This window comes from Idiotropiscis lumnitzeri, chromosome 15 (genome assembly GCF_059441095.1).
Source record: "Idiotropiscis lumnitzeri isolate Australia: NSW breed Sydney's pygmy pipehorse chromosome 15, RoL_Ilum_1.0, whole genome shotgun sequence".
Taxonomy (NCBI): domain Eukaryota; kingdom Metazoa; phylum Chordata; class Actinopteri; order Syngnathiformes; family Syngnathidae; genus Idiotropiscis; species Idiotropiscis lumnitzeri.
In genome coordinates, this window is record NC_142405.1 from 11,062,298 (window position 1) to 11,086,572 (window position 24,275).

Genomic DNA, 24,275 nt, shown 5'->3' on the forward strand with positions numbered 1-24,275 from the left:
AGAAAATCAACATTTGAAGTTCAGAAACAATTGTCTGATAATCTTTAAGTGTAGCAGCAAAGTTGTTTTCGAATCAGATAAAGTCCAGCACATTATACCGTATTTATTGTTAAATTAAAATATATTGTGTAAATAGTATACTCATCTTATTAATGATGTTATTATTAAAATTATACATTTTAAAATATTCTGCTTTTCCCCGGTCTTCAAAGGTAGAAAGTAGACCTATTGTAGTTTTTTTAAACCTTATCTACGTTTCTTAAATGCTTGTCAGCGTCTTCTCTCGCCAACATTAACCTCCCTTTTTCTTCTCTATCCGTCATCTTTCCTTCCTTTCTCTTGCCTCTCATCTTCTTTTGGCTCCAGTCCGAGATGATTTCTTCGGTAAGGCGCTTTGCTTGTGCTCATATTTGCTTGTTATATCATTTTTACGAAAATCTTTTATTTATTTCTATGCATTATATATATATATATATATATATATATATATATATATATATATATATATATATATATATATATATATATATATATGTATATATATGTATATATATGTATATATATGTATATGTATATGTATATGTATATGTATATGTATATGTATATATATATATAATATAATATATTATATATATTATATTATATATATATATTATATTATATATATATATATTATATTATATATATATATATTATATTATATATATATATTATATTATATATATATATATATATATATATATATATGAAATGGTCATAAAATTGAACATATTTCGTTTAACAAAATTACATGAGGATCCATTTTACGATACGTTTTAGTTTTTTTTTTTTTTTTTTTTTTAGTGCATTAAATACTTTACCCGTAGTTTTACTTCAGATGTTTCCTTTTCAGTCCAATTTTCATGTCGTGTCCATATATTTGCTTTTAAGTCCCTTATTGGTTGTGTTTGGCTGCTGTTGCATTTGCATGCAGCTTGCTTGTTTAACATTCGTGCACCCCAATGTTTCATTCTTCTTTATAGTGATTACATAAAATGATGTGTACTCTGTGCAGGTTTTCTTTTTTTATTATTGATCCCATTTCAGGTTCCTGTAGAAAGACTGGAAATTATTTCTATTTTAACACAATAAATACATGTGGTGTTGTGATGAGTAACAAGTGTGTGTCTTAGGAATGGGCAAGGAGGTGGAGAACTTGCTGACAGAGAACAAACAGCTTCTAGAGACCAAGTAAGAAACATAAAATTGCCTCTCGTGTTTGACAACTTGTTGTTCACTAACCAGGAGCTGAATGGCAAAATTTCAAACATTTGATCCACGAATGAACCATTACATTTCCTGGGCCAGTTTAAATTGATTTTTAAACAGTCCTCGTCATCATGCTGTTTACATTTCAACATCATGAGACCGATATCAAGCGTAACAATTGATCACATATACCTCACCATTGCAAAGTTTCAAACTTTTTTGATGGAATTGCCCACTGAGCTGCATTGCACCGAAGGTACAAAGAGACCGGAAGAGTTACAGAAAGGCATAGAAGGATTTAAAATGGATTGATTGATTCTTGGATTTTTTTTTGTGTTGGGAATTTTGCCATGCCGTAATTAAATATTGAAAACTAGGGCGCACATGAAAATGTTTAACAAAGATTAAATTAAGATAATCCATCCTGAAATGTTACCAGAAAGACAAATATTTCTAACTTTATATAATACAAAACAATACAACTTTATTTTTGTTGCGCATTTTTGTGCGTAGTAATAATGTGTTTTATTTTAATTTTATGATGGGCAAAGTGTGGTGCAATTTAATTAGATTTATTTATTTATTTATTTTGAAATCAGGCCAATGAGCAAACTGACTAAGGTCGGAATGTTCTTCAGCAAGGAGGTAAAGGTGTCCATTATCATTTAAGGGACTAAAGATATTTGACTCATCCTTCATGTTTGTAATCCTCTGTAGTATATGGAATCCTGTCAAGGGCTCAAAGGCCTCGCGTCACTCACTAGCACACATTAAGCCTTTTTAAATCCAGTTGGATATATGTCATATTTAAGTGATGTAAAGTCAGGATGGAAATTTAGATTGTAGGTAAGATGAGTTTATTTGTAGAGCACATGTCATGCTGTCAACTCCCGCTTACTTTGTAGGACTATCTATAAAAATCCTAACCGACTCTCCGTAACTTCCCTTGTACCTCTCCCGCTCTAACGCGGTCACCAGAGAAAGCTCCTAAACTGGTGTTGAGCAAGTTTCATCTGAGTTCTTACTGCTTTTTAAGTTTGAATTGTAATATATAATAATAGAAATAATATTAAACTGGAGGATTAATACTTTCGCCTGCACCAACTCATCTTTATTTATACAAAGCTGGAGTAACTAATTCGATTTCTTCGTGGCTATACCGTTGTGTTGGGTGGGGTTGTTCTCTCATTTAAAAATGTTGAGTGGATAAAATAGAATACAAATATTAAACATGACAAAGACAGCTATTTTTTTTATTTTGACAGGTTTAATGGCAAAACAATTATTCATCCAATGCTCACCAATCAATATAGGATGTAAATCAATTCATTAATAATCATGAAAATTTGAAAATTGTTACAGCCATTTTAATAGTAAGAAAATTATTTGATTTGATAGAATTCCCCCCCACGCGTTGTCCATATCCTGGTCACGCCTCTCTCACGTGTTAGGGTGCGTCGTATAATGGAAAATTACAGGGCCAATGTGTGTGCGTGTGTGTATCGCTATTTCTGCCCAGCTGCAGGCCGTTACCTCCCCATTTTGTGTTGCCCCGTAACACACTTCCTGTGTCAAAAACTCTCACTTGTTGCTCTTGTTAACCTCTTTGTATATCTTTAAAGCTTCCACCGCAACCTTTCTTCACAATGACCACATCATTTTAAATACATGCATATTACTACAATTGTTCTCACCTGTAACAGGTGTAACACTTTTCAATCCTATCGCATGTATCATATCCGTGAAAATAACATGATCACGGGTAAAACATTAAATGTATGTACAAAGCAATTTTTTAAATATGAAAAATATGAAAAGCAATGTCTAACGAATTATAAATCATATTGTAAGTAACTACCATCACTACAAATCATAGCTTGGAAATCTAAATGTGTCTTCATGGCATAACAATTCACGTCAAGTGCATTGTGTTTGTGTGGACTGTTCTAAGTCTTTGTTTATGTGTGGTCTGGCGAAATCAACTTAAATAATTCATGTTCTTGTTTAACATTAGGTTTATTACCTGTATCTGGGACTTAACCCATTAACACGCTTTATTACATTAAAACATGTTTCTTATGAAAATGACTTCATTTGTCATTGTGCTCTTGTTACATCGTGTATGCGTCTTTTAAATCCCTCAAATACACCTTTGAGGGCCCTTAGTGTCAGGTTGTGATGGAAGTTGAAGAAGAGGTGGACCCCAAAAAAGCAGGGAAGCGAGGCAGGGGAAACTTAAAGGGTATTTAATCAAAACGAAACATAAAAGTACAAAACAAATGGAGGCAACAAAACGCAAGGACTTAATTAAACTTGACTTGGCGAGATAGGCAGTACGGAAGGAAGGAACGAAATGGACATGGAAACGGATAGGGACAGCTGACAAGGGTATTGCACCGACAAGAACTGAAACAAAACAGGGAACTAAATACAAACAAATTGACGAGGAGCACCTGGACAAGACACAAAGGGTTGGAAGGACCTGAAGGGTTGACACTGGGGCTGGGTAGACGAACACAGGTGGACACAATGATCATGACGAGACACACCAAACACAAGGAAAAAACACGAAACTAAATACGACAGCAAAAACCACAACTACAGACAATGCGCATGGCAAATGCAACAAATAAGGATTAAAAACAAGATTCCATTACAAGATGCAAATCACAGAAATGTTAAAATGTAAATGTAAAATAAATATTCACAACATAATGCTAAAATTCGATTTTTAATGCACGTTGCCCTGAAGTATATTTGTTTAAGGAAGTAAAGATAGTAGTTAAGTGCTCCTTTGAAATTCTCAGTCATAGAATGCAAACTTAAGTGGTCAGTCATAACTAACAGAGTGTAATCTCTTTCATCGCTTTTCATTTATGTACCTCGATTTTTATAAATGAAATGTTCCTGTCAGAAACAGGTGTAATATGAGTATTCACTTAATTGAGAAAGGTTTAATGGATACACGTAACATATTCCGATATTAATGCAACTTTCATTTCAAACAAAAGTGAACAAGTATTTCATTAAATAACATGATTCTCCATAACATTCTGAATTTGTTTTTTTTCCAGTAGTCTGGAATGTGCTGGGATGAAATGACTTGAAGTTCTTCTCCTTTCCCCTTCACAGAAATGCGCTCAACATTGTTAAAGATGATCTTATTGCCAAAGTGGACGAGCTGTCCAGCGAGCACGAGGTGCTACGGGAGGAGCTCGAGGCCGTGAGGCAATCCAAGAACAAGGTGGACGCCAGAGTCAAGGAGCTGGAAGAAGAACTACGGAGGTGAAAATGTTTGTCAACTAAAAGGAATCTTAAGGAAAAAATTGTATTGGACAGAATTTTTTTTTTATATATAAATGCCATACATATTTTAGTCCAGTCACTATTGAGTCATTTAAAAATGTATTATCCTCTCATTTATTCTGTCGAATAATCGAGTTAATCAGATGGATTTGCTGATAAAGCCCACACAAAATCCTTTGTCAATAAAACACTCAGATGTTGACAGCTCTAGAGTTAAAATCCATATCAGAGAGTTTTTATTTGTGTTTTTCGGTTTGCAATGTCAAACTGCAGCGTATAATGACCTAATTTGAAAATACTTTTTTTTTTTTCTTATCTCCTGTCTAGTTATCAGTCACTTAATACATAGTACACATGAGAAACATTTTTCCATTTTTGGGCTGCAGGTTAAGAGCAGAGGCTCTCGGAGCGGCTCGCGACTCCAAGGATGAAGGAAACGATGATGTGAGTTTTCCTCTTTATTTAGTACCCAAACTAATAATACCGAACATGATTTTTTTTTTCAAATAACTATGTCTTACTCACTGGGAATTCAACAAAAAAATGTTCTTAGCAGCTTCACTAGTCTAAACACAGCATTCTGAATGATATTGTGTTTTACGGAATATGAGTTAAGCAGCAAAACTCACCCATTTTGAGCCATCTCAGGGGGCGGCCATTTTGTCATGTCTGTCAACTAAAAATGATGAGATAATGACCAATCACAGCTCACCTGTTTTCTGAAGCTGAACCATGTTTGGCCGTGAGCCCTGAGCAACTGTGATGTCATTATCAATTGACTGTTGTTCCACCAGTCAAACAACTGTCATTCGTTGCCTAGTTTTCATCACCCATACAAGATGGCGATATGACCATGACCCAGAGGCGGCGGTTCACCCGGGTGGAAATGGCGAGGGTGCTGATGGAGAGGAACCAGTACAAGGAGCGGCTGATGGAGTTACAAGAGGCTGTGCGGTGGACGGAGATGATTAGGTACAGGTTGTTGAGCAAAGAAGAGAGTCTGAAAATAATTGTACTGTTTGTTATGAGGGTGACTCACATGCATTGCTAAAACATTTTCACACATATGACTGAAACTCTCTCACAGTTCCTCAGCTCATTTGAATATAGTTCATCGGAAACAAGATGACACAATACGGTGCCAATACACTACTATTATATGAGGACTTGGCTTCAGAAAAAACAAAAAAAACAAATAAGTGATTTTTTTTCAGCAAGTATAAGACGGTAGATTAAAAAAAATGTTGTGGGACAATGGATTGTAAATATAGGTTTTATGATGGATACAATAAATCTTTCTAATATGTACAAATCCAAACAAAATCGGGACTAGATTTTGCTCAACTTTTGAGCGTCCCCTGTATTTACTAATATATACTGTTATCTCTTCTCTAGAGCTTCCCGTGAGAGTCCCGCAATCCAAGAAAAAAAGAAGTCTACTATCTGGCAGTTGTACGTTTCTGCTTTTGAACAAACTGGTTTATAATCTGCCGCCACTCAAATTGACTACGCTTACAATTTCGACTGTATCCCTCCAGCTTTGCACGTCTCTTCAGCTCATCGTCCAGTCCCCCGCCGGTCAAGCGTCCGTACTACAGCGTCAACATTCACTACAAGTCGCCCTCACCGGCGGGCTTCCCTCAGCGCCGCAGCCACACCATGTGCCAGATCTCCACCTCCAACCGCACCTTGGAGTTCTTCCCGGAAGAGTGAGCATGCACCCTGGCTGCCTTCCTCTCCGTGTCAACGCCTCGCCGCTTTGCTCGCTTTTTGCTAGTTTCAATCTCCTCATGCACAGCAACGAGAAAATAATTAGTTGCAGAGATCACTGTTTATCGTGGGACTTACATAAATCCACGAATTTGGTACCTGGGCCTTCAGTTTTAATACTACGACCATCACATCACAATTATAGAAACCGTCAATACTACATGAAAATGCAATATGCGGCTGTATATTATTTGGAGCAGTTCGGACTCATGTTATTTGTCTAATAACATGACAAAAGCATTGAAAAGCTAAGAAAGTACAGTGCATGATAGCCCATACAGTAGAGGCTGATATCTGATTGGGCAAAAGTATATTGCTTGTATTGGTAGCAGTGCAGGCAACAGAAACGAATTAGAATGTTGGTCATAAATTCCATGGAAAGAATGTTAGAATTTTTATTGTAAATGTGGGTCAGTTCCTCTGATAGTGTGGTCAAGTAGCAAAGGCCTTGCTCGCCCTAACGGCTCAGTGGCATAAAGTGACCCTCCCACAAGTTGTAATCAAGCTCTAAACTTTTTAAGCCCACCGTGACACTAAAAATATTGTATGTGAAGCATATCGCGTGATATTCGAAGAAGGCGAGGCAAACTATTTCTTTGTGTCTGTGTGGCTGGCTGCTGGCTGCCCGCTAACGCTTGGCTCTCTCTCTCCTCACCCCTGCCACCTGGCCGTTGCTTCCAGACTGGCCAGTAACGGTGTTGCGTCTCTCCTCAGTGACTCGGCACTGTTGGCCCGCCGAGAGCAGAGGCGGGAACAGTACCGGCAGGTGCGCGAGCACATGCGTCGCGACGACGGCATCATGCAGGCTTGTGGCTGGAGTGTGCCGCCACGTTTCAAACAGGTACGCGTTACCCCAATCCACAGGATCCCAGGTCCTTCTGTGCCACCTCAGGCCATGGGGAAAAAAAAGACAGACTTAAAAAAAGATACGCAGAAATAATTTAATGGTCCATCACATAATAGGGTGTCTTTCTGAATTAATAAAATTCTAAGAATAAGTTACTTTTAGAGCCTTAAGTCTAGAACTTCAGTTGGACTCAACAAATGAGTGTTTTATGTAAACATTTAAAGAACAAAACATGACCTACTAGAGCAATCAATTCTGTCAGTTTCCTTTATGTTCAATATGAAACATAATTTTACCTTATTGATATAAAACCCCTTGACAAGATGAGAGTGCTGACTCTCTTTTTTTTCCCCTCTCGAATGAGAGATGTCATAGTGTCAAAATGAAGTATACACTTTGGCCGGCTGGTTGTATTTGTGAGGGGTCAGAGGTCAGTGTGTGTTGGCAGGTGGCTCTAAGTCTGCTCTTCCACAGACTGGTGGTCAGACGGACAGCGCTCAGGACAGCCAGCTGAAAAAACAACAGGCAAGTGACAGCAACAGAGTCCCAGATTACTAAAGACATTTAAGCGAATTTCTTTGGAAAGGATTAGGGATCTTTTTTTTTTTTAATATTTATTTTGCCATTCTGCTTGTTAGAGAACAGCAAGTTTTGCAAAAAAGGACTGAAGCACTAAACAGTTTGCGATGTGCATTCAAAGGTTTAGAGAAAGTCAATTTGTGAATTTTCAGTTTATCCTGAATTTTTACCCGTATTGCACAATATTACAAACCCTTGGGAGTACGGTAGTGTATTGGGAGTCATTTTAAAGGGGGTAAATCCATGCCATTCATATCTTTATTATACATGGACATTGTTTACATTTTTATTTATTTTCTTCCTCTCGCTTAGTTTAAGTCCAACGCAGTCAAATTGAGCAAACCATGCAATATGAGTCTATAATAACAAAAAAAAAAAAACACCACAAATTGGTGATTAAATGGAATTTTTATTTAATGACTACTGTATACATAGTTTACATGTTCACAGAAAGTAGACAAGCTTCATGTTTTGTTTATTTTATTTATTTTATTGGTCAGCAACTCAGGATGTGTAGGGACGATAGCGCATGTTAGCACACAACAATGAAATATTGAGCTTGGCCTTCGTGCTCGTTTTTACTTTTAGACCACCAGTGAGAAAGAGGACAACCGCATGAAGAATGTTCCCGTCCCGGTCTACTGTCGGCCCCTGGTCGAGAAAGACCCCAACAGAAAAGTAAGTTATTCTGTTGCGTTTTCCTAATTGACTAGACCCAGATGAATTGTAACCACTGCATTTTGATTCTTTGACGTTCAATCAAACTATTGCTGTAACATCTTTCTTGCTAAAATGGCATCATACAACTGTTGCATGTTTAGGCTCGAGTAAATTTGAAAGGAAACCATCAGCATAAAATTTTTTTTAAAAAAAGCGTAATTGATGACATAATCTTAAATCTGAGTTTTCTTCCGGGAGGCTGGACAGCTGTAATAACATTTTACAATTGCAGAATAGGACAATTACTGTGGTACCTCGACTTTTTCGAGTTGACAACTCAATTGCATTTGTCACTCATTTTTTTTTTCCCTTTACAAGTGCCGGGAAAATCATGTAAAATACCCCACTTAGATTTTTCACCTTCACCGGTTATGAGCTCTTATTTATTCCCCGTCTCAGCTGTGGTGTGCCGCCGGAGTTGACTTGACAGGATGGAGAGCCGGCAGTCAGGAGTCAGAACCAATAAAAGTGGTCTCCAGCGGAAGTGACCCTCTGCAAGCAGAGGACAATGAAGTAGGCAAGAAGAGCAACCACAACTCTCCTGAAAAGCGGAAGGTGAGCCTGCCGGGGATCATTCCCTCTCAGTTGCTCCTACGAGCGGGAAGTGATAATAGAAGATTTAAGTGGATAATTCAGGTGGATTTACTTAACGTGGGTGTTTACTTTTCACTGTTTCTTCCTACATTTGAAAACAGTACTTTCTGCTTTGCCAAAAATGGCTTATTTATTATTTATTATTTATTATTGGGGGGGGGGTGCTTCTTATATGCACTTGTGTGGGCTGTAGTACAAACGAGATAGTGAGCAAAAAGCTACGACTTGCATCTGATGTGTGGCTAACTTAATGACTTCCGACCCTTCTAGCAATTTCTATTTTAACAAAAAAATAAGCTAGCAAAATTAACAACAAGGGTCCAAATGTTGGCAATATTCTTTAATCATACTGTATGCGAATCTAGAGTTTCATATCCTGTACATATTGGGTGTAGTATAAGTGATCACTGTATAACTCTCCACCACTGTCAATAATATTATTTCTTCCACGTATCAATATATTTGGGAATCCTGTAATTTATTTATTTATTTGTAAGACAATAAGTTTTTTTGTAAATAAATAATACAGACAACATTTAAATGAGCATGTTGGCTTGGCCCTCGGCAAGCGTTCCAGTTAATGTCAGCCCACACCGCTCTCATGTAACCTTATTAGAAATAAAGTACACTTCTGACCACAATCCGTTAACAGTAGCTCTTTCCCTAATGATCTATAGAACTCGGAAATATCCCAGAAAGCTTCAACGGTCAGATACGACAGTAGGGACTCGTTGGGTTTTGGGCAACCTGTCAGGAGTCTTTACAATATAAACGCTGCACGGGGCACGTCAGGCATACTTGGCCGGCAGAAACAACACCGCTCAACTCGACAGATCTTTTTTCTCTTTTTTTTAATTTAGTCCTTTTCAAAGTCTGTACTTTTTTAGTTTGACTCAAGCACCACAATTGATTCAGCACTTCTACTTTTCCCATTTAAAAAAAAAAATCAGGTATCTGTGCTCTAAAGTACAGACAATGAGTACTATTGCCGCTTGAAGGTTGCTCCTCTAACGCTTCTCTCCTCGTCCAGTCCAAGGAGCTTCAGGAAACCGACACCATGAGCAGCCGTGTTTGGATCCTCACCAGCACGCATTCTGCCAGCAAGGTGGTGATCATCGATGCCAACCAGCCGGGCTCGCTCGTGGACCAGTTCAACGTCTGCAATGCTCACGTTCTTTGCATCTCCAGTGTACCAGGTGAGGATGACACCTACGGTCGTCAAATGTTGCTTCTTATACAGTGGTACTTTGACCTTATGATTTGAATTTGTTCCGTGACCAAGATTGAATACTGAAAGTATTCAGGAAATTGGTTCCACAGTTGAGGAGCACATCATTAAAAGGCGTTTTCCTGAGATATATAGAGTCATTTAAATCCTTCATGGGGGTTATTATCTAACAAGTTAATCATCTTAACACTTACAGAAATTGATGGCAACATGAATCAACATTTAATAGAGTTCAGCATTTCCAAAGTTTTTAAGAAAAATTAAATGACTCCTCAAGCCCGCCAAGCCATTGTTGGTACTTGTGTTGATTTATTTTTTTCACACTTAAAAACAAATACAAATATTTGTCTTTATTTACTTTTAATTTCTCTCCTCTCCTCTTTCCCTCCAAATGTCTTGTTGGATGAACCTCAATGCTTCCTCATTTCTTTCGAGGGTTTGTCTTTAACACTAACTGTTTGTTATAACGGATGCCTTGCCTGTCACATTACTTTTTTTTTTTTTTTTAAAGACCGCAACATGTACCACTGAACCTCCATTGTATTAAGCCTGGTCAAAATATATTTAGGATGAAAAAGAAAATAAATACAAATACAAATTGAGAGTACCATAGATTAAATGTATTCTCTATCTTTAGCGCATGAACACAAAGTGTTTAACAGGAAAGTCAAGTAAAAAAATAGCTTTACAATTATATGTTCTTTGTGCCCCACATGTGTGCTCTGGTAACGGCTCACCTGCTTTCTGGGTTTGGTCATGTGACATTCGCAAGCTGAGTGGTGCTGTCATTTTCAGTCCAGAGCAAGAAGCAAAATGGCCGCCCCTGAGATGGGCAAAATCAGGGTGGAATTTGCTCCTTAAGTCATATTCCAAATATGAGAATATTAATCTGAGCACCGTGTTTCGACTAGTGGTTTGTAAAGAGAATTTTTGAGTCGACTTCCCCTTTTAAATGTTTTCTTTGTGTGTGTGTGTAAACAGCCGCCAGTGAGAGTGACTATCCGGCTGGTGAAATCGTCTTGGATCCAGGTGATGGTGGTGCAGGGGGAGGCGAGGATGCCGGCAGCGTGGAGGGTATGTTGGCTGGTATCACGCTAGTGGGTTGCGCCACTAACTGCAGTGTTGCCCGTAGCAACTGCTCCTCACGCACTGACACTCCCATAATGGACAAAGGGCAAGGTGGGCACATCCCAAAAACTCCCGCATCTTTATATTAAGCGCAGAGAAGTGAGCTCTACCATGCGTCATGTTCATTTTGAACGATGTGCTTTAGCCCCCGTCGCTCCCCCTACAAGCAGCAAGATTCTCCCAGCCCAGTCTGCTGAGGAGGCCACAGAGGCCACGGAAGTTCCAGAGTCAACATCCAGTCACACAGAACTCGGATCCGCACCTTCAGGGCCGTTCATGGAGCACGTCTTCACCGATCCGCCGCCGCGTTCAGCAGATGCCTCTGACAGGTGCAATCAAAGTGTGAACATGCAGAGACAGTTAACTCATTCAATCCATAAATCATACACATACGTTTTCAAAAACGTAGTCCCCGCCTCCCGTAGACGTATTTATACGTCTTAGTTTTTTTTGGTTTTTTTCACATCATAGCTCCGTGTTTTTATAGCATTTGAACACAATATTCTGTTGGCCTCGCTAACTCAGTCAAAATCCAAAAAAAACGCTGCAATTGAGGAGTTTCCTCTCATGAAAATTTCTGGGATTAAATGAGTTAAGAAGAGACAGAACTTGGCATGCTCTTTGTCCACACAGGGCCGCTGGTCAGTCCAAAGAGGAAACGTCAGTACCTCCAGAGATAGAAGATGCTGGTGAAGAGGCCAAGAATTACACCAGCATGGCACCCACCATGTGGCTCGGGGCCCAAAACGGCTGGTAAGGCTGCACCTTTTATTCTATTTTTACTGTATATGTCTTGTATTGTATTTCATCGCATGGCTCGAGTGCATTCCATATTTTAATCAAAAAAGCTGGTCCCAGAGACTAATCTCAGCTAACTAATTTATCAGGACGGGCATTTCAGTTTGTCTGACTCTTCTCTGTCATCCTGCAGGCTTTATGTGCACTCAGCGGTTGGTAACTGGAAAAATTGTCTCCACTCCATCAAACTCAAAGACTCTGTGCTCAGCCTGGTGTAAGAGCATCCCTCTTTTTTGTTGTTGTCGTTGTTCAGTGAGATTGAGTTTCTCCAAAGGTGTACTTTGTCTCCACTGCAGGCACGTGAAGGGTCGTGTGTTGGTGGCCCTTGCTGACGGGACCCTCGCCATATTCCACAGATCAGAGGGTAATGCTAAATTTGAGCAATAACAGGTTTTCACGAGCACAATCATTTATTCGAAGTATGAATGATTAAATGAATTTACTTTTTTTTTTTTTGGATAGTTTACGCAAAGTAAAGCAGTATCAGTATTGGGCCGTGTATTTGTAACTCTTGGGGTTTTACCCAAATTAATCTACCTACTAATCCCACTGGCATCAAATTGCAATTATATGAACCATTACTACTATCCAAGAACATAATGTAACATCTCACATCTGTTGGACAATCAGTCAGAACAGAAAAATGCTGGAATAATTGTGGGCCACCTCAACCTCAGCCCTCTGGGTTAAATTTGAAATCTGATTGGTTAAAGAAACAGTCCCATTGCTAATATACTTTAAGCAACATTGGCTGCACTTCTAAATCAGGTTTCGATGACATGACATCACACAGCATCTCATTCACATGCACGTAGTGGAAACATGGCAACTGACCGGCATGCTACAAAATGAAAATGGACTGATGGGAATCACTTAATGCAATTTCATGAAACAAGAATTTCAGTTGTAAATGGAGGTCGGTGCTTCTGATAATTCTTCACTACTGGCCCTGACCACTGAGTTGTATGAATGAGTTTGTCGTCTTTTATGCAGACGGCCAATGGGATTTGTCCAACTACCACCTCATGGACCTGGGCCGACCTCATCATTCCATCCGCTGCATGGCCGTCGTGCACGATAAAGTGTGGTGCGGCTACAAGAACAAGATCCACGTCATTCAGCCGAAAAGCATGCAGATCGAGGCGAGTCTCGTCTTTTCACTTCTTTGCCTCGCGTAAAACCCTTGTCACGTCCCCGATTCCTTCCTCCCGCAGAAGTCGTTCGACGCCCACCCTCGTAGGGAGAGCCAGGTGCGCCAGCTGGCTTGGATCGGAGACGGCGTGTGGGTGTCGATCCGGCTGGACTCCACGCTGCGCCTCTACCACGCTCACACGCACCAACACCTGCAGGATGTGGACATCGAGCCCTACGTCAGCAAGATGCTTGGTCAGAGGACGTTTTCTGTAGAGACTTGAAGATAGATGGATAGATAGATAGATCTGTGCAGTGTGGGAAACTGTTTGTTTTGTTACACCATAAAAGAAAATATAGATAGCAAATGAACGGGATGTCACATTCTCCCTGACGACTGTCTTGTGATTCACAGGCACCGGCAAGCTGGGCTTCTCTTTCGTGCGCATCACAGCTCTCCTGATTGGAGGAAATCGCCTATGGGTGGGGACTGGAAATGGCGTGATTATTTCCATCCCGTTAACAGAGAGTGAGTGTCAGTCACACAGAGCTGTTGTGTGTTTTGCATCAAATGTGCAGAATGAACTGATTGGGAAATAATATTAAGCATCACAGCAGTTGTTCACGTTTTGTTTTTTTTTGGGGGGGGGGGGTTAGAATCTTTATTTTGTCATGTGTTTGTCGTGAGTTTAGTGTCTGTACATTGCAGCACCATCATTTAGCTCGTTAATCAATTACGGTTGTGAACATTTTGGGTTGCTTTTGTAAATTCATGGCCTTTAAGATTTAGCTTCAGAAAAATGTCAGTCACAGCTGACTATTTTGTGTGTCACATTCACATCGCTAGAGCAGTCACTATTTAACATGAGCACAATCTCATGGCACGCCACTAAAGAAAAATATCACAAAAAAAGTGTTATTATAAAGTAGACTAAAATAATGATCATTGTATTCTGTAGCAAGAATGGCAACTGGTGGATACACATTTACTATTTGCAGTCTAGTGGAAGAGCATTTTAGTTGTTATACGACGTTAACATGGATAGATGAACTACGACATCATATTTGTAGTAAAGAATGGGGCGTATTTATTCAAAATCATTGAATTTATTCAAGATATTTGGTTTTGTTTATTTATCCATCAAGCATCCATGATTGGCATTCGTCTAATGAATGGTTTATATAAAAAATATTCACATCTTTTTTCTTTTTTTTTTTTTTTACTTTGGCCTTAATGTCTCAATAAATGGTATCAATCTTAAGGTTCAAATTTAGAGGTCAAAAAGGTATGAAGTAGATTTTGGTGCACATTCAAATTAGGTTTGGCCTTGGTGGCGGATCTATTGTTTCTGGAAAAAGAAGAATTGGAGAATAAAATATTTATATTCCTCTATTCCATATGAAAGGGCCATCAGTGTTGTCCCCTGAGTGGCTTCCCCTCTTCTTCAAAGAGTCTGGGTCCTAACTGTTTCTGCGACTGTTACTCTACTTTCTCCTCTGCTCTCTTTCCTCCTCCTCCTCCTCATCCTCCTCCTCCTTCCTCTTCCTCCTCCTCCTGTAGCGGTGGTCCTTCACCGGGGACAACTCCTGGGTTTGAGGGGTAAGTGGGAGTGCTCCTTCCTCCCGCTACTGGCCCTCCTCTTCACCTGCCTTTTTGTCCCTTTAATAAGCAAAAAAAAAAAAAAAAACTAAGTCACATACAGTACTCGCTAAAGGTTTGGGGTAAATGAAAAAGAAGATGAACCGGAAATGCACTGAAACCCTTACAGGTGAACTTTGACCTTTTCTAAACTTTTGCACGTGTGTTTGCAACTGATCAATGCTCCAGTAAATCCTTGTTAGAGAACAACAATTTGTTCAAAAAGTCCTGAAACATTGAACAATTGCATGTACATTTGAACATTTAGAGACGCTCAAATCGAGTTGGCCCGTTAAAAGGTTCATGTGCATTCTCGGCTCATCTTGAAATATATTCCTCACTTTTAGTGAGTAGTGTAACTGCAGGGCCCTTTTTATTTGTACTCGAGTACAACCCTTTTTGTTCATGAAGGGGCTCATTGTCTAGAGAATAATGAATTTGATTTAAAACTGCATCAGCTTTCTAACATGCTAACTCAAAAAGTAGCAAAGGTCAATGCTAATGGCTGTAATACGGCATGACAGCATTAACCATGTGGCATATTCGAGCATGTTAGCATTCAGGTCCAACAGTGCTAAAGGTCCAATTTTCTTCAATGTTGTTTGATTTGATTTATACCAGAACTTCATGACACTCCCTTGGTTGCTGGTTGCTTTGCATGCTATTCATCTTTGCCACGATGTGTTGATGACCTTATAAGTAGCCAGTATGTTGGTGTGGCTTACATCTATTGCATGCAGAAGAAACCCATCACTCTAATTTGCAATTACTGGTGTTTTTATTTGAACTTTATCAGCCTCTTTCCTTAGGACAAACGTGTACTGCTTATATATTTCAACTAAATTACTTTACTTACATTGGCAAGTTTTTTTTTTGTGTGTGTGTTCGTTTCAGCCAATAAGGTATCTCCAACATCTTCCGGAGGCGTGATCCATGTGTACGGGGACGACGGCTCAGAGAAAAGCAACGGAAGTTTCATCCCCTACTGCTCCATGGCACAGGCGCAGCTCTGTTTCCACGGACACCGCGATGCTGTTAAGTTCTTCGTCACAGTCCCCGGTAAGCCTTGTTGGTACTGAGTCAAATCAATTTGCAGTATGCTGTTGAGGATGGAAAATTGTTACCCACGCAAAAAGGTTTTAATTTCTTATTGAAGTCACAGGATGGTGAGAAAGCATTAAATGAAATTTCTCCCCCTCAGTTCGCTGTAGTTACTAGCACTGAGATGGGACCAAATGACGCCAAAGCATTATGTTTATATTAGACATAGATGTGGACAGGTGAGAACTGTTTGGAAAAAAAATTGCAAGCATGCACAGGAACGCTGTGCGGTAAATGGAAATTGTAAGAGGCAAAATGATTTGTTACTCCTAACAGCACCTGCTATAGTTGTATAGTTGTTCAACTTCTGAACTACCAAGACTGGTATGTTCATAGGATTTGAAGTAAGAAGCAAACAGTATGTCATTATTTTCGTACCAATTAAGTAAAATAAAAATAAAAAATGTTGAATCTCTCATGACACGTGTTCTACTCTAATACCCTTTTATCGTTTATGAAAGGCAACGTTCTAGCCACACTGAATGGTAGTGTGCTGGACAGCCCGACAGAAGGTCCAGGCTCCACGGCCCCCCCTGAGACGGAGGCCCAGAGTGTTCAAAATGTGTTGGTGCTGAGCGGCGGCGAGGGTTACATTGACTTCCGCATAGGTGAGAATTCACAAAGCAAGCAGTGACTATGCTTAAAACTCAAAAGCACTTGCATCTCAAGTCATCTTTTCCCATTGAACTAAATGGAAAGGCAATGAATCCATTCCTGACATACGCCCCGCCCCCCCCCCAAAAAAACAAAAATAGCACGCCATAATATCATGCTTTGTGAAACCAGACAGTTATAACATAAATATAATTTAAAAGAATTAAAAAATGTTTGTCACATTCCAGTGCTGCTCCTTTTGGTGTTCTCCACTTGGCCACCTGGGGGCAGTATAAGCCGGACTGGCAGATAGACTGTTCGTTGAAACTCCTCAACTTCTATCAGAAAATTAGTACGACCTTGATATTAGTCATTTTTCGCAAAGAATATGCGACTGTGAGTAGTGTTATCTTAACATGAATTTATGACTAGTCTTATACGATTCTCACTTTACATGAATTTGTAGAAAAAAGGCAACTTTCAATTCCTATGGCACTTAGAGGCACACATGGCAGTTAATGTTTATTTGAGAGTCCTTAGAAAAATGTATATGTGGCTTGTAAAGGATCTCTGAACCGAAAGAGGTCAAGAACAGCTATTCTCTCCCACTTGTTCTAATGAGGGTTGCGGGTGAGCTCGGGACTATCACGACTGATTTTTTTTTTTTTTTTGGTTTTATAACAGATGAAAACCAACATAGATAACTTATCCCACAATCTTAATATGCTGTTTTCATCTTTTTGTGTGTTGCCCTCAGGGGATGGTGAGGATGATGAGACAGAAGAAGGAGAAAACGACGGCACCTCACAGGTCAAACCTGCTTTGTGCAAAGCAGAGCGGAGCCACATCATCGTGTGGCAGGTGTCTTACATACCCGAGTGACTGACTCCATTGCTATCTCCTTCCAGCCACTCAAACTCTGTAATGTAAATCCCTGGTCATGTATAAGTTCTCCCTTACAAATCTATTACTGTACAAGCTGTGCATTATCCCTTGTGCCCCGTCAACGACTAATGCCTTGTACGTTCCTAATCTGCCTGCTACGCGTTTACTGTCCCCATCAGGGCATTCGAAATATCATTGTGGGCCTTGTAACTCAGCTTCATAACTACTGTATCTCCCTAGCCTTCATATCTATCGTATATTCACCCTTCAAGCACTATCTCCTCGTTGGTCCTGCATCAGCCCCACGGTTCCTTCTCTTCCTTTAGTTTGCCACCTGGTGAACCCAAAATCCTTCTCAAAGCAGCTCAAACCCCTCCACCAAAAATCTATTGTATGTACCAGAGCATTTAAAAAGATGCTGAGACTGACAGATTAACATTTCAAGTAACCAATGGTTATATTTCATCCATTACACATGTAGGAATATCAACAATTGAATAGAAAGATGGTGAAGGCATGTTCACCTCAACCTTAAGGCGATATTTGTCAACCGAAACAGTTGGAAGGAGCCCTGGTAAAGCTGCGGCTGCCTGATGTAAATTAAAGATCTGATGTCATTTCGGTGCTTCAGGGGACAAAGCAGGTTGGATTTGTTGTCACTGTGTGTACAGGTCACTATATATGTCTACAAAGACCATCCTCTTTGGTCAATATGGAAGTTCTTGCATTGATCTCTGTGTGGATTATAAAATATTAAACATACATGTGCTGATAAACCGCAAAGTTGATGCGTGGCTAAATGCAAGACAGTATATCACATACAAAAGCAACAGATGACTGAAGAAATATTTTATTGTGGCAACTGCAAAACATAAGTTATCAACTTTGAGTGGGCTGGATGTTGTAATCTTAACCGAAAACTAATTTACAATAAAATAGACAATTTGCTTACCCAGCAGAGGATATTTGAGACAAAAAACTAAATTATTACTGCCAAAAGCAAACACTGGCTTACAATATCACTCTTGCTTATCTTACTTTTCTGATGTGCAAAAGACAGCAAGACATTTGTCAAAGTTTGCCTCAGATAAACACAGTACACATATCTTATTTGCTCCAAATTAGGTAACTAAGGTCACAGCAAAAATACACGAGCTATAGCAATTGCTCAGTCGGAATATTTTAGTTTATGTTTTGTAGGAACCACGTTTTCATTCAACTTTTTAACATGTGAGTCATTCCTTGTGCCCCTTTACTTATCAAGAACAAAGCTGCTGTTCAATTTGTCTTATCTCAGGTCTTTCCCCTCAAAATTGTTCAAGTATAAAAATGCTTGTTTTGGTCAAAAATGAGCAGCAAGCACACCTCCTCCGATATTGGAACGAGCGACCGACGCCAAAGCCTGATGACGAAGCTGAAATGCAGAAGCCGAATTGTCGTCCTCAATAAATCCAGGGCATGCTGTTGCGCTCCCACAGCTGGAGCTCCTGCTGCTTGAACCACAGGCAGATTTCCTTCTGGGCGCTCCGAACAGAGTCGCTGCCATGGATCACGTTTCTGCCAACGCACACACACAAAGACATACAAACACATTTTCAATATTTTCAAAATGACTATTTTTCCACAACACGACAAGCAATTTTAATTCCTGTAAAGAAATCTGTGACAAGTACTGTGGACCCCACGTAAGTCGAGCATCAGTAGTTCATACCTTCCCACATCCACGCAGTAGTCTCCACGAATAGTCCCAGGGAGAGACTGAGCCGGGTTGGTCTCACCCAACATCTTGCGTGCTGTCTTGACCACATCGAGACCCTGCCACACCTGAATTAACACACGCACATGTACGCAAGGTGCATTACTACATATGTCCAAAGTAGAGGTACACGTAGCCACAGCATCCAGAATTACTGTATGCAACAATTCATGAAATTACAGTAGCATGAGCTGTTGCTTTGTTATTTTTTTTTTTTTTTTTGCTTTGTCTTGCAAGCAAAAATGTGAGTAAGGAGGAGTGAGATTCAGATTCGCTGTCACTTGCGTAAAAAAAAAAAAACAAAGTGGAGCCTTTGTCACACAAGAGCATCTCACCATGGCAACGACTGGGCCAGACCTCATGTAGTGAATCAGTCCACTGAAGAAAGGCTTGTTCTTCAAATCCCAATAGTGGTCTAGAAGAAGATCCTCTGAAGCCTGAGACAAACACACGAGGTGTAAAAATGAATAAGAAATAAGGCACAACATAGTGTAGGTGGTGTTCTCTTTTTATACCTGCACAAGTTTGAGTGCCACCAGTTTGAACCCTTTCCTCTCAAAACGCTGCACAATTTCGCCCACCAGTTTCCGCTGCACAGCGTCTGGCTTGATAGCGATAAAGGTGCGCTCGTTCACACCTGCCCAGCCTGGAGAAAAAGCAAGCAGAACTATGAAATCAAATGTTTGCATTCAGTTTGAGCCCCACAAGCAATAGAGGGGAGACTGTGTTATGACATTTTATATAAAATGGTCACCTAAATAATCATTCATTCATGATGCCTAAAAGCAGCTTGGTTGGTATGTCAATTCAGCGAACGACCCAATTGACGGTTCAAGTGTTTTATCGAGTGGCAGGGATATATCCCTTGCAGAAATCATAATTTTTAGGGATGTCATTCATGATGTCACTGAGAAAATAGATGAAATCTAGATCAGCCTCTAGTTAGTTTTGTTGATTTTCAGTTTTCTGAACGACGGCTGCAATTTAGTTAAAGATAAGAATGAGTAAAATACTTCTAGGGTTAGTTTATCTAGCTACACCGGAATGTATTAGCTAATCACCGTAGAGGCGTACTCATTTTTGTTTTGTTAGTTTTTTGCGACCCAGAAAGGTAAATTAATGTCAAAGTAATGATATAGCATGGAAATTACCATTGGAATAGGCAGACGAGGCAATACATATCTGAAGGTTTCATGGGAATATCTGAAGGATTAATAAAGTTTGGGACAAAAAGCATCTCATTTTTCAGAGATTTTAAAAAGTACAAAATGACGTTCATTGCCCTTCTTTATGTAATTCAAAAATGAATAACTTTGGCTGTTTCAAACCAATCAAACGTGATTGGGAATTGTACTGCGTGCTATTTCAGTCTACAAAATTAATGTTACCAAGTAACCGTTTTGAATTTGTTTTTAAAATACCCACTAAAAGGCAACGCTTTAAATGCAGGTACATCATTACTTGGTACCTTGTTGTATTTCTAAGTTTGATCACTTCTAGTTAGCCAACAGAGGGCAGTGAACTAATACATAAAGCACTATAACACCCTTTCCTTTTTTTAAAAAATAATAATGAAATGAACAGAGTCGATCAACAAACAGTACAATAATAACACGTATTCAGTTTTAAAAATTCAAATATTAAATTTCCTGTATTCACTCACACTCTGCAACGTCATGCGGCGACAACAAAGCTTTGTTTACATTCACCATGGAAACCGCTAGCCTCAAAATGTCCGCCACATCCCACAATGCTACGCGGTTCCCAGCTAACTACTCGCGGGCTAGCCAAACACCATCGTTACATTCCCCAAATGCAATTACCAGCCGTAAAAAGGCACGCGGTAACGAATTGGAATGTAGAAACTGATATAACACCGACCTGACTGGAAGATTTGCGAAAACAAAGAGAGAATGAAGCAAATCATGGTGGCTGTGGACGATGTTCACTTTGAGCGAGCAAGACGAGAGTTAAGCACGTGCATACTTTTCTTAGCAGACTGCGACGGACGTGTTCGGAGTCCTTGCAGCAAGATAAGATCATGCGGACTCTTTCTTCGAGTTTGTCAGTTATTGACACACTTGATATATGTTGAAGAGCAATTGATTTTAAATAGTGATTTAATTAGAAATACCTTTGTCTTACATGATAACAGTCCCCTAACTCGACAATATATTTTTACTATCTTTCGGGACCTAAGTCAGTATACGCGTTGTTCTCGTGTACAACAAGCAGGTCAAACAAGTTGCGGCAATTTTGAGTTTTTCCGCTGTTATTTTGTAGCCTTATTCCAGAATACTACATGTATTCTTCCTCATATTATACACAAATCGCTTTTTAAGTAAGAGATAACATACTCTGAACTCTCAAACCTGAGTTTTGTGTCCTGTTTCCACTGGTTTGAAATGAGCTATTTCTATAGCTGAATTGGAGTACACCTGAAGTAACCACTGTTTGGACATAATTTGGAAACGTGCACACAGTTGAGATCTAGAGAGAGTTTGTTGAGTTTATCATTGAACTAATCTCAGGTGCAGAATTCTTCTGAGGCACGTCTGGGTTGCAAAGGGGCAAGGGGTGATTCTACTTTGAAGGTCTCAGTGTCCACCATCACCCATAAATAGAAGAACTGTAGACTCACCATAAGATTCTCTGCCTGCTAAAATTGATCATGACAAAGAACATGATCGTTACTCCGTGGAGAAGCTTTACTTGACTCTGGATGCATTGTGCAGTAATTGTGACTGTACAAGTTTTTTGAGGGGGCTTTGTGCATAGTTTGTTAGTAATTTTCATTCTATTTTTTAACATTTTATTTCTGCGTTGTTGCCTGTACAGCTGCAGGACTTTATTACTCCTCTTGTTGAGGATGAATAAAGAATCTTAAAAATACATAATGACTCAATTCTGAAAGAACTCTATTTCTGGTTGATGTTGGAAACATGCACGACTAAACATATACAATCAAAAAAAATCTCAGTACTGTATTATGCATCAGATCTTTCAGGGAATTAGTGTAGTTGAACATATACAAAAGATGCAGTTTGTGAGGAAAGTGAAAAACAGTTTACTATTCATTTTGAGTTGGTTATGCAATTAATGCAAAGATGTAGTTATGCGGCTTTCATTGTGTTAAAAAAAATATCATATACATTCAATTCACATAAGCACCTGTTTTTTGGGGTTGACTTCCCATAATCTTACTTGGAATTGTTCTGTGGGTAGAGCGGTCACAGTAAAAAAAAACTAAACAAAAAAATACACGCTACATTTAATTGAATTTTAATATCTTTAACAAATAATTTTACACATGAAACAGACCGTTCCAGATGATAGGAGCACCAGATCGTTCAAGTCCTTCACTTTTGACATTTCTGGACATCACACAGCCGTCTCCTGTCTCAGCCTCTTCCCTTGGTCTTGACTCCGGAAATACTCTTTTGTGAGCACCACTTCCCTTTCTAAAGGCAGAAGAGGCTCCTCTGCTAGGACGGCGCCTTCAATTTGTTTGTGTCGCGCCAGCTTCATGGCGCGAAGCAGCGGAGGGTAAAGGACATAGCGTACAGGTGGGTCAGGAAGGGGCACAAAGTCTTTCAATTGTTGCTCCGTGTGCTTGGGAACGAGGCGCCAGTCGTGGTACATTACTTTGTCGACTTCTTTGACCTCTTTCTCCTCTTTTCCTGTCAAATACACAAATTAGATGATTAATTATTGTCAAGTTAAAGACTTTTTTGGGACCCTGAATGTTTACAGCAGCAAAGAAAATTACGGGAATAACATTTGACTGTTTTACAATAGTTAGTCCTTTAGTATTTATTTAACTCTACAACAGAGAGGAATTTAAGTACAAAAGAAATTGTGAATTTTGGTTTTGATTTTGGCCATAAATGTATGCAGTACATAAGCAACATAATGAGTGAAGTTACTGGCAAAAGATTACATTTCTTCTACTCTACTAAAGGCGTGAAATAATGACTTCAAAATAAAAACCAGAGCCGTCATTCTTGACAGAGTTGCATATTGCTTCACTTGATGTGCCATAAATGAAAGTAGCTAATTGTGACTGACAAATGTTTTATGGGCATAGTTTGAATTTACACTACTCTGGTGTCTTACCTTTATAGGTGAGGATACCCCAGGCTTTTCCATGATCCATGTTCTAAATAAAACAAATGAGTTTGAACAAATATTAGCACTGAGATCGTCAACGAGGGTTGGCACTTCTGGCCGTGTTGAGTCCATCACTGCCACAATATTTTCACAAGACTAAATGAGACTGCTCTTACCTCGGCTGTGAAGTCCACCTTGACTTTGGTGATCTGCCAGTAACTGGGCTCCGTGTGGTCCTCCAGCCACGACTTGCGAGTGAACAAGCGGCCCACTCCGAACATCCGCATACCGGCCATCAGAGAGAACAGGCGACTCTCGCGACGGACATCCTGCCAAGCCAACACGGGCAGCATCTTCCCCGTGTGAGGCCGCTTCATTGTGTCGTAGTCGAGGGCGTACTTCTGTGAGTCCCGCGGTCGGTTCTTCAGTTCCCGGTAGGCGCGGATCTTCCGAGCCATCTCTGCGATGAGACGAAGACGCTTTTTCTTCACCATGTCTCACGGCGTGGGGACCTGTGGAGAAGATGCATGCCATCAGTGTATGTTGTTATTTGCAAAACCATGCTGCGCTCACAGTTAATGCCTCTCGTGAAGCAACCTCCTTTGAAAACTGTTGGTTAGTTATGGAGCCATGATGTGTTTTTAATCAAATACGTACGCAGTCAAAACGAAATTACCTGAATGCTTGTGATAAGTGATATGATTCAATTGACCTCCGCAAACATAACATGCGACTTCCGTAGTGTCGGTCCGTCAGTAAAATGTTCCGTGTGAATCATTTGCGAAATATGGTTCCTATTCCTATTTACTTTCCGGTGTAGCTGACAACTGTCATTTTGTGC

General features: G+C 39.7%; 3 protein-coding genes across 14 annotated transcripts in view; 1 reads left to right on the forward strand and 2 right to left on the reverse strand.

Annotated features, from left to right (window-relative positions):
- The window catches only part of mapk8ip3 (mitogen-activated protein kinase 8 interacting protein 3), a 29,666-nt gene extending 11,321 nt beyond the window's left edge, over window positions 1-18,345 (forward strand). For 6 of the 12 annotated variants that reach the window (XM_088318002.1, XM_088317998.1, XM_088318003.1 and 3 more), the window contains 23 exons: window positions 1,173-1,230; window positions 4,381-4,533; window positions 4,941-4,998; window positions 5,375-5,526; window positions 5,950-6,006; window positions 6,093-6,263; window positions 7,006-7,165; window positions 7,646-7,696; window positions 8,339-8,428; window positions 8,870-9,025; window positions 10,095-10,260; window positions 11,274-11,471; window positions 11,566-11,749; window positions 12,054-12,173; window positions 12,352-12,432; window positions 12,515-12,582; window positions 13,212-13,360; window positions 13,433-13,604; window positions 13,765-13,878; window positions 14,911-14,949; window positions 15,883-16,047; window positions 16,551-16,697; window positions 17,441-18,345. In XM_088318002.1, coding sequence (XP_088174128.1) covers window positions 1,173-1,230; window positions 4,381-4,533; window positions 4,941-4,998; window positions 5,375-5,526; window positions 5,950-6,006; window positions 6,093-6,263; window positions 7,006-7,165; window positions 7,646-7,696; window positions 8,339-8,428; window positions 8,870-9,025; window positions 10,095-10,260; window positions 11,274-11,471; window positions 11,566-11,749; window positions 12,054-12,173; window positions 12,352-12,432; window positions 12,515-12,582; window positions 13,212-13,360; window positions 13,433-13,604; window positions 13,765-13,878; window positions 14,911-14,949; window positions 15,883-16,047; window positions 16,551-16,697; window positions 17,441-17,565 — 2,834 coding nt within the window. In that variant the 3' untranslated portion in view covers window positions 17,566-18,345. Of the gene's footprint in view, window positions 1-366; window positions 385-1,172; window positions 1,231-4,380; window positions 4,534-4,940; window positions 4,999-5,374; window positions 5,527-5,949; window positions 6,007-6,092; window positions 6,264-7,005; window positions 7,166-7,645; window positions 7,697-8,338; window positions 8,429-8,869; window positions 9,026-10,094; window positions 10,261-11,273; window positions 11,472-11,565; window positions 11,750-12,053; window positions 12,174-12,351; window positions 12,433-12,514; window positions 12,583-13,211; window positions 13,361-13,432; window positions 13,605-13,764; window positions 13,879-14,910; window positions 14,950-15,882; window positions 16,048-16,550; window positions 16,698-17,440 lie in introns of all 12 variants that reach the window. The other 6 variants (XM_088317997.1, XM_088318005.1, XM_088318006.1 and 3 more) reach the window with 5 other exon arrangements.
- Window positions 18,346-18,402: 57 nt separating this feature from the next.
- nme3 (NME/NM23 nucleoside diphosphate kinase 3) lies at window positions 18,403-21,363 on the reverse strand. Its single transcript, XM_088318013.1, has 5 exons — window positions 21,206-21,363; window positions 19,840-19,970; window positions 19,660-19,761; window positions 19,280-19,392; window positions 18,403-19,125 (listed from the first exon to the last, which is right to left on the reverse strand). Exons 1-5 carry the CDS (start codon window positions 21,249-21,251, stop codon window positions 19,011-19,013), a joined length of 507 nt encoding a protein of 168 aa, XP_088174139.1. The 5' UTR covers window positions 21,252-21,363; the 3' UTR covers window positions 18,403-19,010.
- A 1,227-nt stretch (window positions 21,364-22,590) lies between these two features.
- On the reverse strand, window positions 22,591-24,250 carry mrps34 (mitochondrial ribosomal protein S34). The gene is made up of 4 exons (XM_088318012.1): window positions 24,111-24,250; window positions 23,611-23,946; window positions 23,441-23,483; window positions 22,591-23,004 (listed from the first exon to the last, which is right to left on the reverse strand). Exons 2-4 carry the CDS (start codon window positions 23,926-23,928, stop codon window positions 22,706-22,708), a joined length of 660 nt encoding a protein of 219 aa, XP_088174138.1. The 5' UTR covers window positions 23,929-23,946; window positions 24,111-24,250; the 3' UTR covers window positions 22,591-22,705.
- Window positions 24,251-24,275: the final 25 nt, after the last annotated feature.

What these genes read in the sequence shown, in the direction of transcription:
- mrps34 (XM_088318012.1), bottom strand. Translation starts at nt 23,928, where the DNA reads ATGGTGAAGAAAAAGCGTCTTCGTCTCATCGCAGAGATGGCTCGGAAG. An exon ending in AGGTGGACTTCACAGCCGAG is followed by an intron (nt 23,484 to 23,610) that starts GTAAGAGCAGTC and finishes TGTTTTATTTAG; the next exon opens with AACATGGATCATGGAAAAGC. An exon ending in GGGTATCCTCACCTATAAAG is followed by an intron (nt 23,005 to 23,440) that starts GTAAGACACCAG and finishes TGTATTTGACAG; the next exon opens with GAAAAGAGGAGAAAGAGGTC.
- nme3 (XM_088318013.1), bottom strand. Translation starts at nt 21,251, where the DNA reads ATGATTTGCTTCATTCTCTCTTTGTTTTCGCAAATCTTCCAGTCAG. An exon ending in TTCGCAAATCTTCCAGTCAG is followed by an intron (nt 19,971 to 21,205) that starts GTCGGTGTTATA and finishes CTTTTTCTCCAG; the next exon opens with GCTGGGCAGGTGTGAACGAG. An exon ending in TGGCACTCAAACTTGTGCAG is followed by an intron (nt 19,762 to 19,839) that starts GTATAAAAAGAG and finishes TGTTTGTCTCAG; the next exon opens with GCTTCAGAGGATCTTCTTCT.